Source organism: Cryptomeria japonica, chromosome 8, assembly GCF_030272615.1.
Source record: "Cryptomeria japonica chromosome 8, Sugi_1.0, whole genome shotgun sequence".
Classification (NCBI taxonomy): domain Eukaryota; kingdom Viridiplantae; phylum Streptophyta; class Pinopsida; order Cupressales; family Cupressaceae; genus Cryptomeria; species Cryptomeria japonica.
This window is the reverse complement of record NC_081412.1, coordinates 298,698,782-298,716,664: the sequence shown is the minus strand read 5'-3', so window position 1 is coordinate 298,716,664 and position 17,883 is coordinate 298,698,782. Positions and strand designations below refer to the sequence as shown.

General features: G+C 38.6%; 1 protein-coding gene across 3 annotated transcripts in view; it reads right to left on the bottom strand.

The window, feature by feature from the left end:
* The window catches only part of LOC131035899 (structural maintenance of chromosomes flexible hinge domain-containing protein GMI1), a 254,949-nt gene that overhangs the window by 207,106 nt on the left and 29,960 nt on the right, over positions 1 to 17,883 (bottom strand). For all 3 annotated transcript variants that reach the window (XM_057967666.2, XM_057967665.2, XM_057967667.2), the window contains one exon: positions 16,090 to 16,173. In XM_057967666.2, coding sequence (XP_057823649.2) covers positions 16,090 to 16,173 — 84 coding nt within the window. The remainder of the gene's footprint in view (positions 1 to 16,089; positions 16,174 to 17,883) is intronic.

Below are 17,883 nucleotides of genomic sequence, written 5' to 3'. Positions count from 1 at the left end.
GCACTCGAAATTTAGAATTCACTCCTAATGTTTAGCCAGAAATCGCATTTTCAAACTTGGGAAAATTTTCATGCTTTGTCTTTGTTGAAAATTGGTCTAAAATCTAGGAAATGTTAAGTATAAATGCGCAATCAAAAATCTTCATGAATGTTGTGTTTAAAATTGATCAAGCCCTTTTAGCTAGAAACGTCGCCCCATGTCCAATCTAAATTTTAAATTAATCTCGGCATGCTAGAGCATTTTGCTATCTAACCCACATTACTTTTCTTGTATCACCTCGTAATTCGCGTCCGACTGTGCAGGATAAATGCCTAAATTGACGGTGGAATCATCAAAAACGCTCGCTGCAGCCGAGACCTCACGAGCATCCAAATCAGATATCCCGCGTCAGGTTGAAAGGATGAAGTATCAATATCAAAGGGGAGGATTGAGGGAGTCGAAGGTTCAGAGCGTCTGGGACAACATTGGCGATACCGACCTTGGCCATATCAATATTCAGGACTTCAGGAATCGAGTCTTCTCACCCAACACATATGGCGGGCCTAAGCAGATGGTGGAAAGTGGCATCGCCCAAGCAGCGGGATTTCCTCCAGCGATACAGAACTATGAATTAGTAGTGGAGGCTGCCCGACATTATGAACCGAATTCCAAACTAGTGCTCCTCGAAAATATGACCATCGCCGACTTCTCCCCTGAGGCCATTGGTGATGCATTTGACATTACCTTTCCAAACAATCCCACAGCTACAACCATAGATGAAGCACAAGGGGCATATGATATGAATCCGGCCCGATGCAAGGCACTGATCAACGAAGAATGGTTCAAGGAGAAAAGGCCTTCAAGCGCCAGAATTGTGAAAAAGACCCCCAGGAGTGATTTTCATAATGAACATGGGGATATGGTCACCTTACTCGGCCGAGTCATGGGACTTCCTAAGTCCAGCTACTTTGAAGAGTGGATGTTCTACTTTACAGAGCAGGTCTTCGCCGGAAAGTCTAAGTTTGACTGGGCCCAGATCATAAGCGATAACATCCACACTCAGCTGATTGAGCTCGAAACGAAGAAGTACTTCACCATGACCTCTTATTTGGTCTATATGTTCACCAAGAACCAGCCACTGCCAGGATTGATAATGAAAGGTGAAATCGGGAATGGGCCCGGTCGGGTGAAAGTCTATGACTGTTACCCGCAACTGCACTACCAAAATATAGCTCAAAGGGAAAAGAACAGCCCAGCTTATGCAGTTGGTCAGTATGAACGCGTCAATGATGCCTTCACAATGCGCCTGGTCAGGCTAATGCAGGGAGGGTTACACATAAGGCTCTCAGAGCAAGCTACTACTTTAGTGCAGAGGTATGGAGCCTAGTTCATTCAGTTCCCAAGGTTTTCCTACATCTGAATAGCTAGCTTCGATGGTGCTCCCCTCCGACTTCCACGGTATCCAACTGACAAAGTAATTCTTATGGAGGTTGCAAGGCAGTCACGCCCGGCCAACATCTTACTCCGAGAAAGTAAGCAGGCTGGATTCACATTTCCTATGATCATAGGCAACCATGATGTCCACTTGAAGACCCCTACCCTAGCAGAGGAATCCCTTGCAGAGCTGGCCTCTTATGGCCTACAGGACCATTTTCCAAGAAAATACTTCGATCATGATAATCTGGCAAAAAGAGCCTATGGTCGAAGGTACAGAGCAAAGGAGTCAGTTGAAGACTATTGGAAGAATTGCTTTGATGACTACGAGGTCAGGCGACAGGAATATTCTAGACTGAGTGTGCAGCAGATGCGACTCTTTGAATACCGTCGAGTCCCAGATCAGCTCACAGACTCAGGGAATTGCCTCCAAGTCCGAGAATTTGAAGCAGTAAGGCATCTCTTGCCAGGCGTTGATTGGTCCCAGGACCCAATCACTGATTTCGAGGCAGTCATGGCAGCCCCGGCAAGGTACACAAATCAGTGGTTACATCAGCAGATTGAGAGGCTAATCCATGAGGGAGTCCAGTTCACTTACCATTTAATGGGCAACCTCGATTCTCAGTCTTCAGAAGATGAAGGAACATCTAGTGCACCCCGAGAAGGAATTGAGAAACCAGAGAAAAGAAAGAAGGCTAAGGCTTGCAGAGGGACTCGGACGTCCAAAAGAACAAGAAGGGAAAAGATTCCTATAAAGAGGCCAGAGGTCACTTCATCTTCAAAAGATCCCAGTTCGTCCGACGATGCTGTAGAATTGGATTGTATACCTGCTCCGCCTTCCCAAAGCGACATCGATGCATTTGAAGCCAATGATCCTCCTGTGCCTGATGTGCTAGACACTGAGCTAAGAGCCCTCGAATTGACCGAACTGGGTAACCAAATAGAAGGAGGAGAGATCCCATCCACCCCGGGGGTCAAAGTGCATGAACCTACTCAACAGAGCCGTCACGAGTTGCTGCTCCACAATACAGCCAAAGATGACTCCACCATCGAAGGAGAACAAAGGGTAGATGAGACTCATGAGCTCGAAAGAGCTGAAGAACGTCCTTCACATGAAGATGTCAGGCAGTTGTTCAGCGAAATAGGGGAGAATTCAGCTGGAAGCAAAGGGCTTCACACCTCGTTCACTCCTCCAGTGGCAGGGCAGCTGCGAATCTGTGGCCAATCGGTTGAGAACATCAGAGAACAGAATGCTGACTTGACCTTATCATCAACCCAAACAGTGCCTCAAGAGTGGTTGATTGCCAGAGCCCAGCGCAAGGCCGCCACCAAACCACCCATTGATCTAGAGGATATCTTCTCGCGTATAGATCAAGCAAAAGCTAAGGAGAAGAAAAAGCCCAGGGCATATTCTAGAGTGACCAAAGATAGGAACCGCACTCTTCATATTGCCACCCCACCCGTAGACAAGCTAGCAGATCAGATAACACTGGCAGATTATAGCATCACAACTGTCCCCATCGGACGAGCTACCAAAGAGCAAGAAAAAAAAGAGTTTAAGGATTCAGTGCAGAATATACTCAGGCAGCTCGAAGAGATCACAGCTGAAAAGGACATGTATCGGGCTCGTGTTGAGCAAGTCGAAGGATACATCGATCAACTCCTAAGGCCATTGCACAATCCCTCTGAATCCCATATTCCCCCGACAGCATTGGCGCAAAGGACCACAACTGAATTTGAAGGAGTATAGGACACCGCAAAGGCCGTCAAGGAATGGATGCAAGAAATCAAGAAAAAGGGAGAGCAGATCCTTAAGGAAGTAAAAGAAATGGCCCTCCATCGAGAGCTCACTCTAGTCAAGTTATTGGAGGTAAAGAAGGAATCCCTTCACATGCACGAAGTGGCAGCCACCATCCTTCCCCTCATGAGAGCCCTTTTCTGGACACGCGCAAATTCCCACATTGTCCGCCGTCCTAGATCCTCATAGCATCAGTGTTCTTAAGGAGTGGTATTGGACCATCACCATGAAAAACGACACCAAAGAAATTATTGATAAAGAAAGTGACGCATGTGAAGTGATTCTAGGAAACATGCAAGAACTAGGTAAGACCATCCTCCGATCAATGGTTTCAGGATGGATAAACGACTTGTCCGATGATGCAATCCAACCAGACTGGGAAGAAAGATTGGGGACGGATAAGATTTCCTATTCCACTAAGGACTTGCGTTTTGTTGGTCAGTTCCATTCTGACATATTATGTTTTGAGCGTAATCGCTCCAACTAGAAGGACGGTTTAAAACTCGTGGACCAATATCTCGAAGGCATGCAATACAAAATTTGCCATCCTCCCATGCCCCCATTTAGTCTGCTCTTCCAGTTGTGCATCAAGTTCCAGGAATACGTTCGCGAGGAACGGGCAGCAAGTCGTGATTTATGGCGAGAATACCTGCATGGCGAGGATCAATTTCTAGAAAAGGAGTGTGAGACCGAAATTGAGAAAGTAATTTCTCAAAAGTGCTTTTTTCCCTCTAAATCTTAAAAGTGCACTTTTGCACAAAAGGTGACAGTTGACTTTTGGTCAACAAATGTAAAGCTTTATTTGATGCACCTTTTTGGATTATTTCAAATTGTTGTAATTATCCCTTTTTGGGTAGTTATTGCCCATTTTGGGGTGGTTGTTGATATTTGCCTCCCATTTATGGGTATGGGCAGCCATGCTTTATGGATGAATCTGGGCCACTTGTTTAGATTAAATCTAGGCCATTCATCCTTTTTGAAGCCTATTTAAGGGACTGGTTTTCCCTCTTTTTGTAAGAAGTTCTTGGATTGTTGCGAAAACTCTAGAGAAATTTACAAGAATTAAGACTGTTTTCAAGTTTCCTTGTGAGTGCATGGTCTCCTTCCTCACTTAATTTAGAAATCTTTCAGTTATGTCTATTTATTTTACATAGCATTTTTCAATCAAGCATCTAATAGAATCCTTGCAGTCCACACCATTAGGGAACGGCTGATTGCCTTTCTTTCCGCATGGTTAATCTGGACCTTTTCATGCTTAGTTCGGTTATCAAATACATACTATGAATGTAGAAGTTCTAATATCGTACTTGATAATATGAAAATATAGTTTCTCCTTTGAAGATTGCACTGGATTTATGCAAACATTGTGCTTAAGTAGCTGGTGATGTTTAATCTAGTTTCCTGGAGGTGTCTGTCTGCTTGACTGAATTTGCTATCTTAGTTAGAATTTACATTGCATGTCTCTCTCTCCCTCTCTCTATCCTTCCCTCCTTTTTCCCCCTTTTTTATTCAGAAAATCTGCAGTCTTATTGAAACAGTATCAAATTAACCGAAATCATCCGATAGAAAGATCGTAAAAGTTCCAGGGAACTTATCTATAAATTGTCAGTTCAACGTAAGTCCCCCTTGTGTTTCCAACATAAACACATCAAGCCACTGAAAAATCCCGCAGTCAAGGCCTGACAAAAGAAACCTTGAGGTTGTCTCCTTTGATCAAACTTAGAAAACAGCATTAGAGTCTCAAGAGAGAGTAGGATAATCAATTGGCTATTCTATTCTGCGTTGGCCGTATGGATTTTGCAGCAATACGATTTCAGACACGTCAACAAACCCCAAGGAATATTGTCAAACACTTTGCAAGCGAAGTTGTAGCTTGCTGATAGGGATTTCAGTTTGCTGTGTATGCTCTTAAAATCAAGTAGAAATGATGCAAATGCTTTGAAATGAATGTCAAAAGATCCAATAATGAGCTGAGAATAAAATGCACTTGTTTTTACTCTTTTCAAATACAAATACATGAGTTCCCAAGGTAAAATGCATACCTACAGCCATGTAGCATTTTTACAAACACTTGGCATGTAAACTAATGTGCATCTACAGCAAGCTATTATGACTGATATGACAATGCAAACTACATCTAAAAATCATGAAGAACCTAGTGTAAATAAGTGCCCATATCCGATGAAGAGGTGGCAGCATTAACTCATGCAATGAGCACTCCTTGATGCCAAAGTACGGTAACATTTTACTGTTCATGCCACTGTAGCAACCAACATAAATTTTGATTTGCAAATGATTAACTCTTAATCTTCCACAATCTTCAAACCTACAAACATATAATCTTGAAACCCTCAAATAATCTTTTGTATTTCTTCACCAATATGCTCAAATATGACCACTGTATGTAGCCAACCCTTAAAGCAATCTTCAACTGATGACTCTGACTCTGCGACACAACAAGTTATCTATCACCATTAGTTGCATGAGATGAAGTAATAGATTTGCTTCTAGGAGAGGAAAACAAATCAACATGAGAGCCATACTCCCAACCAGATGACACCCTGTGAATCCCCTGTGCATCTCCTGTGAAGATGATGGAGTAGCGTTGTGTACCATAACACAACTCTCGAGAGAATCCACCATTGCCACAAAAGAGCTATTAGCAATCCGACCTGCACCATCTGACAGAGTACTGACCTCAAGAGAACCTGATGCAACATGTGGTTATCTGCTGCTCTCAATCCAAGTACTCATCCCATTTGAGACTACTACACTAGAATCCGTGATGGATGTAACCACATCCTCACTACAACTTGTGGATAAATAATCCTCACCAACCGCCACTATAGGAGATTGTACTATATCTGCAGCTGGTGGAGACTGTGCCCGACTCAACTCCACTATAAGATCCTCCAATCGTGACTACGACTCATGAAGGGCCAACTAGGCACTCCGCAATGAGTCCATAGTCACCTCTAGCTCATGGGTGAGCTCATCAACCTCCTCTTCCTTCCCCCTCAAGGCATCATAGCAAGTGCAATCCCACTCGAGAAGATAGTCTCTATCAGCTAGCAACTGTAAATAGCTATGTTTCATTATTCCAATGGCTTCTCGAAGAGCGTGGAACTCTGCTAGGGAAAGGCTACTATCACCGTGCTCATCTGTCTCAGGAGTACTCCAACCATAGATCGCTAACATCTGTCGAGCAACATCAAAATGCTTCAAAGTTGTAGCAATCATATCATCACTAACCTTCAACTGCCCAACCAGATGATGATACCCCTATGACTCATTCTTTCCACCCAAATCTGCACTATTGTATGAGGCTGAATCAACATCACTCACCTCATGATCAACAGCATCAAGTGTGCTATAGTCCATGCACACCTCAACATCTAAGGTACTGCTGCTTTGACCCTCAATGGGTGGCTCAACTAATAAGGAAGAAGTTGCTGATCTAACATTATCTTTACACACTTCCACTTCCAGTGCAACTGTATCAGCATCCAACTCACAATCCTTGGATTCAATGCCAACCAATGAATTTTCTAACTTGTTTTCTAAGGTCTGATTTGAGAAATCAGACTCATCATGACATGAATCCACAGCATACAATGCATCATTAGAACCTAATTCCTGAGTACTTTCATGTGACAACTCAATAGTAGCATCTTGCACATATGAAGTCATTGTTGTCTCATGCTGATGCAAAGTTTTGCCACTGCTGCCATGTAAATCAGAACTGTTATGAGTCAAAATTCCCATGCAATCCTCATTCTTGACACTTGTATTATGAGTACCAATATTCAAGGTCACTCCCACAACACTTCCTGAACTCACCATTACTTTCAAATCATCATTACTCTCAAGTGGAAAGCTGCTGTCATGAAAAATCAGACTTGTTATCATGACTTATAACAACTTCTTGAGTGTCAATAATCACCACATTTTCCACAAATCTCACCCCCTTTTCGTGTACTTGCTTTTCCTCAACCAAACAAGGTTCCAACTTGTCTTTGCATTGATCAAAGACAATGCATGCCAACACAGGCAGCTGGAGATGTTGATTTCTCATGCCTGCGTACTGCTAGAATAAGTGTCATAATGGGCTGAGATATGCTATCAATGTTATCCACGATGGAGATCATGATATCTCTCATGTAGTCTTGTATACACCTATCATGCCCCGAACTAATGGACTCTACTAAGAGCCTGAATAACTACAACACAAGATCATGCTGATCATAATCAAGCATGGCAACACATGATCTATCTTGTGCCATTAGCTCTAAGACCTTAACCTTCTGTGCATAAGTAGGACTCCCAATGTCTCCAATCCCAACCATACAATCAATGATCAGCTGAAAAACCTCTCATGGTGTTACCAGAATAAGGAACAAGAGGAACTATGATCCTCATGAACTGACTGTAGCATAGGGCAACAGCAAGCCTGATCTCACTATCATTATGCCTCAAGTACCTATGCTGTCACTGCAGATCCCATTGCTATCTGAAGCAATGTTGAAGGTGACTGTTCTACGAGACTTAAAATTTCTTCCATACTACTCAAAATACACAATGTATCAAATCTGGATTGTGATGATTTGCTAAGTTTTTTACCCTATTCATATAACATCCTGGCTAACCTTTTTCCATCACCTGGTTCCATTATTTCTCCACTACTTGAACTCATTTTAAAACTTGACTAGAAAAATAATGTAGTTTAAGAAGTGAATGCGTGTTGGACACTTAAATATCAACTATGTGAGCTCAATAAAAATTTAATTCAAACCCCAACAGGACGGCAGGAAACCGCTCTGATACCACTGTAATATCCCTTGGTAAATCCGAGCCTGTTGTGATGATATGAGCTCCAAGGAATATTGTCAAACACTTGTCTTGCAAAGTCTATACTTGTTGTTCTTGTTTCAGTTTGTTTGGTTTTGTTTGGAATGGTGTCACATGTTATTTAAATGCTTTCAAAAAATTATTAAGATGTCCAGGCAAAGAACTAAAATGTAAGTGCAATTCTTTTGTGCATCTATTTCATGAGTTTTCACTGCAAGGAGCCAAGGGTTTCCATCTTCAACCAGCCATTGGAGAACGATGATTCTTCAGTGTTGCAGCCATTTGAGGTATTGTAATGTCCCCTTTTCCGCTCTAGTTTGTTTTGGGGACTGTTGGCCAATTCCGAGACTCATTGGTCAATTAGAGGCAGAATTAGGGTTTCCTATTTTCTGGGAGGATGTTTTTGCATTTTTTGGTGGCTTGCATGTTGGAATTTTACAATTCTGGTTCTGGATTCCTTCGGGGTTTTTAGAGAGCTTCGCAATGGTGTGACATGCAACTGAATCTGAGGACTTTTCCGAACTTACTATTTTTAGTAAGTGGGGACCACGACAGCTTTTTTTTGGGGGGGGGGGAGGTTTGGGCTCATCTGAAGGTTTTTCCAGACTTACTATTTTTAGTAAGTTGTGACGATTGCTCAGATTATGGTTAAAATGCATTTGGACACACTTACTATTTTTAGCAGTATGCTATTTTTAGCAAGGTTTCAGTAGGTCAATTCAAATGGCTATTTCCGGTAGGTCAGTTTGAGCAATTGGTCTTCAAGCATTTTTGGAGCTATTTTGGCAAGTCTGAGCTTATGTTGCGCAACTTCATGGTTGAGGAAAAATATTTTATAAGTGAATTATTTACAAGGCATGATGGACGCCTTAGAAATAAATAAGTTAATTTTATGAAATAATTTTAAGGAAAAATATTTTCGAAGTGAATTATTTATAAGGCATGATGGACGCCTTAGAAAGAAATAAGTTAATTTTATGAAATAATTCACTTTATTACCTTGGACACCATAACACACTTTATTGATATTTTTATGAAGTATATTTGCTACCTTGAGGGGGTCGATTTGTTGGAAAATGTTGTTTAAAGTTGGATTATAACTTAAGGTAATATGGACAATTTATTAAAGGGATTGCTTAAGTTATATTAAAGTCATTTTCTCAATTATATGTTGGGCGCTCACATTATGTGTTATTTGCATTTTAATAAAGTGTCTTGTCTAGGCAAAATGGGACGACTTGGTGAAGGGATGAAATGAAATGCAAATTAAAGTGAATTTGAATGTCATTGTTTAGTCCCACATTAGAGGGAAAAGGAGGTTCAATTTGGGAGAAGGTTATAAATAAGTGCCTTGGCCTTCATTTGAGACTATCCATGAATATTATAACGAAGTGCTGCCGAGATGCTATTGGAATGCTTCGAAGAATGCTTACCTCCTAGACTGTATGCTTAGCTTTTCGCTTGAAAGATAGAGACTACTTGAGATTTGGGATTGTTCTTCACCCAAAAGAATAGATGGATTCATTGCAAAGTGTGTTCGAGTTTTTCTGATTTTGGAGAGTTGTGTGTGTGTTCCAGGTTGCTGGTTTTGGTGTGGTTGTAGCTTATTTTCATTCATATCTCTCCCCGTGCGTCCATTCATTCTGGGTGTCGGCTCATTATTTCTCTATGCTATAGGCGATCGTATCTATAAGTTTTTAGTGCCTATCTTTGAGTCTTGAATTTTTAAATGCAAAACGAATTTTCTGCCTAGTTGTACCCTATTGTAATTGCCTTGGGATGCGCGCAAAATAGTTTGGGGTCTGTTTGATGTGTTTTATCAGTCCTAGCTTCATCGCCTATCTTCAAGATTTCATTTGCATCTGATATGGCGTCATTTCGTTGAGTGTGGGCAAAGTTGTGAGCATTTTTTGTCAGTTTTGTAGTTGTCGGTCTGCATATATCCAGCTTGCTGTTTGCATATCAGAATCTGAAGTTGTTAGTGAGAAGTGTGCTTTTTTGGAGTGATTAGTCTTTGGTGGTTTGGAGTGCATATCTTATCAATTGCAACGATGGACAATGTTGTTCTTATTCTGAAATCTCATGCTATATAATGTAAAGCTGATTAGTAGTACTAACAGTTATTTCTTTCTAGATTGTAACTCATTACCCACTGAATAAGTGGAAGAGGCTGGCTTTGCCACCTATCTTATCTTATTGTAATATTGTCCTCCTGCTAAATAAGCAGTTGAATAGATTGTAATTTTCATTTTCTGTCCTCCCGCTAAATACGCAGTTGAGTAGATTGTAATTTTCATTTTCTGTCCTCCCGCTGAACAAGTGATCGAGTGATTGTTGCTTATTTCAGTTTCTTGGATTCTATAATTGGCTTCTCATACCGCAATACTGCTGTTGAAATCTCTCAACCGCTGGATAAACGAAAGGGGCTGGCTTGCCGCCCAGCATTGTAATTTCCAGTTGATTATTGAAGCTAACGATCCCCTTATCACGGTATGCTCTCACCCTCCCACATTGGGTTCGTGGTGATCAAAAAGTGGAAAGGTTACCTTTCAGCTGTATTTTGATTATCATTTTCTAATCCTAACGGATGCTTGTAATGTCCGTAACTGGAAAAAATTGAAAAAAAAAGTAAGGGGATATTTCAGGTGTTGAAATATCCATTGAATTTGGCTTACAAGAGAGCTTTATTCAGAGGCTCTATTTGTGCTAAATTTGTAAGAACTCGTTTAAGTCTCAGGCAGAATTGGAAGACATGGCGATTTATTTAACTTTTCCAGCTAGGGTGTTTTGGTACCAGAGTGCAATTGAAGTTTTTTATGGTGGTTTTATAATTTTCGAAGCAGCCTATGATTTAATATGAATTTGCTATATTTGGGTGACTAGGGTTTGAAGATATAAGACTTAAGTTGCATTTTGTGATAAGACTTACTCAGAAAATTCTGGGAGGGTTTTGGCCATCAATTAGTCCTCATTTCACATCCATATCAAGCCTAGGGCTTATATTTCTCATCATCAGCTTGTACGGCTTCATTTGGAGGTGTTTGGCACATTCCCTAGGGTTCTAATTGGCTGTTATCAGTCCCAGGAATTCTCAGAATTTATATCAGATTGTATTCAGCTCCAAACTTTACATTCTTTGGTCAGTTCAAGTAATCATATCTGGGTATGTAAAAATTGATGTGTATACTCGCCTAATTAATGTATGAAGCTGATTTGATGTATATTTCAGTCTGAGAACATTTATATCAGTCAAATAAATGCTTTTCTCAGTTCTGATTTTTGGACCCAAAAGTTGTTATTTAGTGCCTATGGTTATAATCTTCATAGACAGCATAATAGTTTGCATGCCAACTGTTTGAGTTAATGTCTAGTTGCTGTAGGTGCATATTTACATAGCGTGGGTCATCTATATGCATTCAAAAAGACAAAAGAATTGCACTTACAATTTAGTTCTTTGCCTAGACATCTTAGTAATCTTTTGAAAGCATTTAAATAACATGTGACACCATTCCAAACAAAACCAAACAAACTGAAACAAGAACAGCAAGTACAGACTTTGCAAGACAAGTGTTTGACAATATCCCTTGGAGCTCATATCATCACAACAGGGTCAGATTTACCAAGGGATATTACAGGAATGAAACGTAGAACTTTCTCAAAAGCCTTTTCAATTTCCCACTTTTAAATAATTCATTAATGCCCACTTAATAAACTGACTTTAATATTTCCTTTTAATTTTTCACTTAAGTCACTTTGCCACTTTATTGAATTAATTAAATAAAGTTACCCATAAAATGTGCTTTATTGGATAACATTAAAGTTACCAATGATCTTGCAGTACACCTATCACTGCCCTCAAACTGTAGCAAGCTAAGCATTCTCACAACCTATTGTAAGTCCCTCTGACCCTATGGTGCTCTATGCTTTGTTCTAGCTATTGTACCTAGTCTCCACTTCTAATTTAGGAACTGATCCAATGGCAACATGTCCCTAACCTCAAGCGGAAGGGTCATTTACTCTACATAGTGAAGCCTGATCTCATCTGCCAATGATCCATGTGGCCCTGGTGTGATTGGTGATGTCTCCCTACGAGTAAAGGTAGGTTGTAACTGTTGAAAATGTAGCTAGGTCGTATCCCTTGATTGGGCCGACCTAGCTTGGTAAATTTTAATGTGGCCTTCGGCCTTAAAATTTATTGTGTATGGGCCTATTTGGGATATTGTGTAACTTGTAAATTCAATAGGTCAGGACCTATTAATATGTAACTTGTGATATTGGTCTGACCCTATAATGGCGAATGTAACTTGTGGTTATAAATGGGTCTGACCCTATAATGTAACTTGTGAATTTGTAATTTGGTGCCAAAGTCAACCTAGGCATAAGGGTTTAGGCATGTATATAAAGGAAGTGACTTGAGGTCACAAGTGATATAACATAAGCGAATATCATCTCCCTTAATGCGATCTGTTCTGCTCCAAAAGATCAACGAACTACATTCTGAAGTCAGCGAAATTGTCTTCTGGCTGGGCGAACATCTTCCTAGGTCTGCCGAACATGCTCCTAGGTCTGTCGAGCCTGCCCCAAGCTGTCGAACCTGCTCCAACACTGCTGAACTTACTTCAGGCTATGCTACATCTGTTCTAGGGCAAGCGAACTCCCTCACATGATCTGCAATCAACAATCTTGGCGATTGTTCAAATGTGACCTGAACTGTGATTCACATAAGTTCTTTGTATGCCCTAGAAGGGCAGTATTGTAATCTGCTGCTATACCTAATCTAATCAGATCTGAGATCTTTGGTTGCTGGGTTTTTCCTCCAAGAGGGAGGTTTTCCCAGGGTACATGTGTGTTATGTGTATGATTTACTTTGCATTCTGATTTTCTGTTCTATACTGCTAATCTGATCACTAAAAAACTAACAGTAACAGTCTCAAAACTGAACCTGTAGATTGGGTAGTATTCTGACCACCACTGAGTCCCACTGAACTCACCATTATGTGTGTTGTGCTAAGAGGTATGTTGCATAACAATATACTGCCTCATCTACTCCAACAACTGTAAAAATCATGTCGATCATGGTGTCAAATTTACACTATACATGGGAATTTGGACTAAGGGACCTAGTATTGCCCTTTGCCCTTCTCAGCCATGGCTCTTGTGATTCTCTCACTATCACTAGAAAGAGTCCTATTAATAGCAAAAATTCCAGAAACTGATTCTCCCTCTGGAACCTGTAGTGGCTGCCACTGGATGTGATGTTCTTCCCTACTATAAGTCTGGAACTCTTTGTCGCACATAAAAAAAAAGCCATCTTTTTCACAAGATGGCAGGAAAATCTAAGCTCTAATACCACTGAAATGACCCACCCTAATCTAGAGATATGACTTCTGAATTTTTGGTTCTCTTTTCTGATTTCTGGTTTTTTTGTGTTTGTAATTTTCTGATTTTTTTCTTTGTTTTTAAACTATGGAAAATAAATGCAAGAAATTGGAAATGCTTGGTAATTCTGACAAGAAATAAATACAACTCTAAACAATTCCACAGGAAGATTAATAATTCTGAAATTTGCTAATCTCTTGCTCCAAAACCCACATTCCACAAAGCTTGGCCCAAATGACTCCAACATGCCTCCAGGGTGATTGCAATGATGTAGACAGGGGACAGCTAGAAAGGACAGACTGGTATGGCCTAGAGATGCATCAATTCTGCCCTGAAAATGTAGCACAAACTCCCACACAGCCCTCCTGTTGATGTACGACTGGCCCTAGAAAGAGTATGGCCAGGCTGGAAGATAAACCTCCTTAATTCTTGAAGTCCACAATCTGCCATACTCATGCACAATTTATTTCTTTCAATCTACCCACAATTCCTCTATCAATCCATGTGGATTCTTTCCCCAATTCTGAAAATTAAAGCACACCTGTAACCTCTGAATGGAGCACCTGTAAACAATGCCCTTGCATGATCTTTCTTGCCTGCAAGCATTCAATCCTCTGAGAGTTTTTGTTCTCAAAGTCTAATTTTCCTTCTAAAACCCTTGTTCTCGACAAGGCACCAAAGTTTGCACAATTCCAATAATAATCCCAAATGGGCACCCAAATTGCCTTTATCCTTCCTTCAAATCCATGCACATTTTGGAATTCGCAATGCTTTTAAAACTTTATTTCAAATGCCCTTTATTATTTAATGAAATAATTATCGACATGGGTGTCCACTTTATTGATAAATTCATGTGACTTAATAAAGTCACTTTACTGATATTTTATGAAGTAACTTTATAATTTATTATAAAAATCACTTTATTTTATAAAGTCACTTTATAATTTATTATAAAAATCACTTTATTTTATAAAGTCACTTTATAATAAAATAACTTTAATTTATTTATATAAAACATTTAAGTTAACATTATATTAACTTTAATATTTAAATATTTATTCATAATCAACTCCTAGCCACTGAAGACCAACAACAAACACTGAAATCGTGAGTACTCACAGGTCGGAAACCCTAGCAAGTCACTTGCAAACAATTTTTAATAAAAATCCCTATGATTCTTTGCTCAAAAAACTGCCGAAAATCGCCTTTTTACTTTCTGGATTATTTAAAAATGAAACACTCGTGTAAAAACGACCATAGTATCTGCCTAAAAACTCGCAATTTGCCGGCAACGTTGGTGATCTAAATCTCTTCATCGAGTTGTATGTGATTCTGTTCACTCACCGTGCCTTTAATAATGTGTCAAAAACAAATAATATAAATCGAGTATTGTGTTGGGCAAAATGTGCATTTCTTATTTTGTATTCAGCAAAGAGTATAAAGAATTCGGTAAATTTATAATGTATTCGATAAAGAATATGATGTATTTGGTAACAAATATAAAGAATTTAATAAAAAAATTATAATGTATTTAATCATTCTTTTTATTTTGTGTATGTAAAAATGAATAAATATTTGGTAATATATTTTATTTTTAATATATATATTAATTTAAAATTAATATATGTATATATATATATATATATATTGATATATATTTTATTTTTAATTTATAATTAAATTTTTATATATTTGGAAATCAGTAAAAAATTCTACAAATTCAGTGTATGTGTGTTTTGAAAGAATATTTTTAAGAAATTATATATTTTCAAATGTGCTGGTTTTTCCCAAGTTTTTTGACGAGTCCCAAGTTTTTTAAAAGATTTGGACTAGCCAAGTCATTGCCAGGTCGTTTTTCAACTATGGATGATACAGTTTAATATCTTATATTTTTAATAAAATAACTTTTAAAATTTTAAAAAAGACAATTCATGTTTAGAATAAGCAATAAAATAAAGATCTCTGAATCTTCAGTCCTTAATCTGCTTTATTTCACACTAAAACTTGATTTTTCAATTCTTTCTATCATGTTATGTTTACATACCAAACCTAATTCAATTAGTGAAACATAAGCATAAACCTTTAAATGCCAAAAAAAACCTATAATGGATTCCAATACAATATTACATGCCTCACCACATTCAAATCCTCAAATTAAGCATTCTTATACACGACATTCCATAGTTTGGTTTACCCTTGAAGCCACAAATTCATCAAGAATAAAATGGCTACATCGTTATGAGAAAGAGCATGATAAAAGAGCTGACCACATTGGACAAGAAAAATATTGTCCAACTGCGTGCAATAATCATTGACAATTCACCTAAGAAATATCAAAATACTTTAAAAGTAAGCATTCCTATACAACACATATTATAGCTTTTTTTTACCATTCCAGCCACAAATTCAAAAAGAATGAAGTGACTATATAGCTAGCTATGAGAAAAAGCGTGGTCAAAGCCTGGTCACATAAGACAAGAAACACATTATCCCTGCAATACACAGTAACAATTTCCCTAAGAAATGTCAAGAGTAAGACACTTGATTATAAATGCAAATTATCATGACTAAAACAGATTATGGACAAATTCAATTGTATTTACCACAGAATTCATAATCAAAACAACTGAAACGAGAGGAGGAATATGAACCATTTTGCAATAGAATTTTCTTTGCTTCCGTCCATGCCTTGGCCACTATCAAAAATTGATATCTCTCGATTGCCTATTTTGACACTGTAAAAACAAACATGAAATTGTCAGCCAAGCTAAACGTTATGGATATGAAAAATTCTAGCTCAAATGAAATTCAATTACAGTATGAAATTAAACATCATTCATACCACAATAAAATTTTACAACTCTCAATTTCATATCATGATGGGTTTGTCAGATGTCTTCATAAGAGGATTGAAGGCTGCTGTCTATATCGAGCTATCACAAAAAAATTAAACCTAAATAGTACTATCACAAACATCTAATTAAATCTGGGTTACTGGGTTCGGCACTCACAGACCCAAATACTGGTCCGGGTTCGAGTTGGGTCCTAGTTTGAGTTCGGTTCGCGTCTGGTTCGGTTCAAAACAGCAGTCAGCAAAGTCAAAACAGTTGCAGTTGCTGTAAGTGGACAAATGAGCTATTCTTCCCGGCTGGGTAGCCCCAATCCGTCGCAGCATCTATCTGTCCCTTAGTCGCACGCAGCATCTATCTGTCTGGGTCAGGTCCTTCTTCTGCATCTCTGCTTTCGGGGGCTTACCCTTGGCTTCTGATCCCCAAAACCGCAATAGAGAAGGATTTCCCACTTACAGGCTTTCAGCAGTTCTTATTGAAAGGAAGGAGTCGGAAAGTAATCGATGAAAACACTTGTAATTATTATCTAATATAATATAATATATATAATTACTATATAATATAATATAATATAATATATAATATTATATTATATATTACTGTATAATATAATATAATATATATAATAATATATATTATATTATATATTATTATATATATTATATATATAATTATATATATATATATATATAATTTTTAAATTTTATATTGTTTTTGTACTAACGAACCCAAACCCCTTTTCAAAATTTTGCCGTACCGGCATACCGGTTCTTCGAACCCAAACCGGTGCCCGAACCCGAACTGGCAACCTAGAATTAAATTCAAATCCATTAAATTTGTTAAAATCAAGAAAACTTGGGAGACACTTCGAAAAAAACGTCTCTTGTTATCACTTCCTTAGCATGCTGCTACTCATCTTCTCCAGCCTCACTGTAGCATGCTTTTCATCATTTCTGAGACCTTTAGACTGATTCCTATTTGGGTTAGGCTGCTCAATTTTCACTGCACTTTTGGCATTCAACCTCTCCACCTCGAAAAACTTGTCAGCCATCGATAACTCACTGGAAAGTTATTTCTCTCATGGGATATGCTTTCGCACTCCCATCTTGCCTTTGCCTAACTCTAACACCTCATTTTTGGACCATTTAATATTTTGGCTTGTAATAACTATGAATTAATAATGGTCAGTTGTCAAGATATGATGAATTCATATTCATATATTACTTTCATTAGAGAGAAATTATTATTGTCAAATGTTACCAAATCTGATTTCTGTGACAGCTTTATTCACTTGCAATTTACCATTAAGCAATGTAATTAGTGTTAATATTAAGATTCAGATTTGTATATGCTTTGTATGATGTAGACTTATACTTGTTGAATTGTTGACTACTGAACTGTTTCTCTTTTGGTTGTGCACGAGGCAGTCCCTATCAAGGGAGAGCATCATGAGGGTGGACACTGCCACATTAGTGTACAATCATGGACAAAAGACTTGACCTTTTTGCAAAGAATTTCTCTAGTTCATCCTTGCAAGATCTGTTGTATTGATTGCAATCTATAGTCAGATTTTAAAGGGTAACATCTATTCATTTG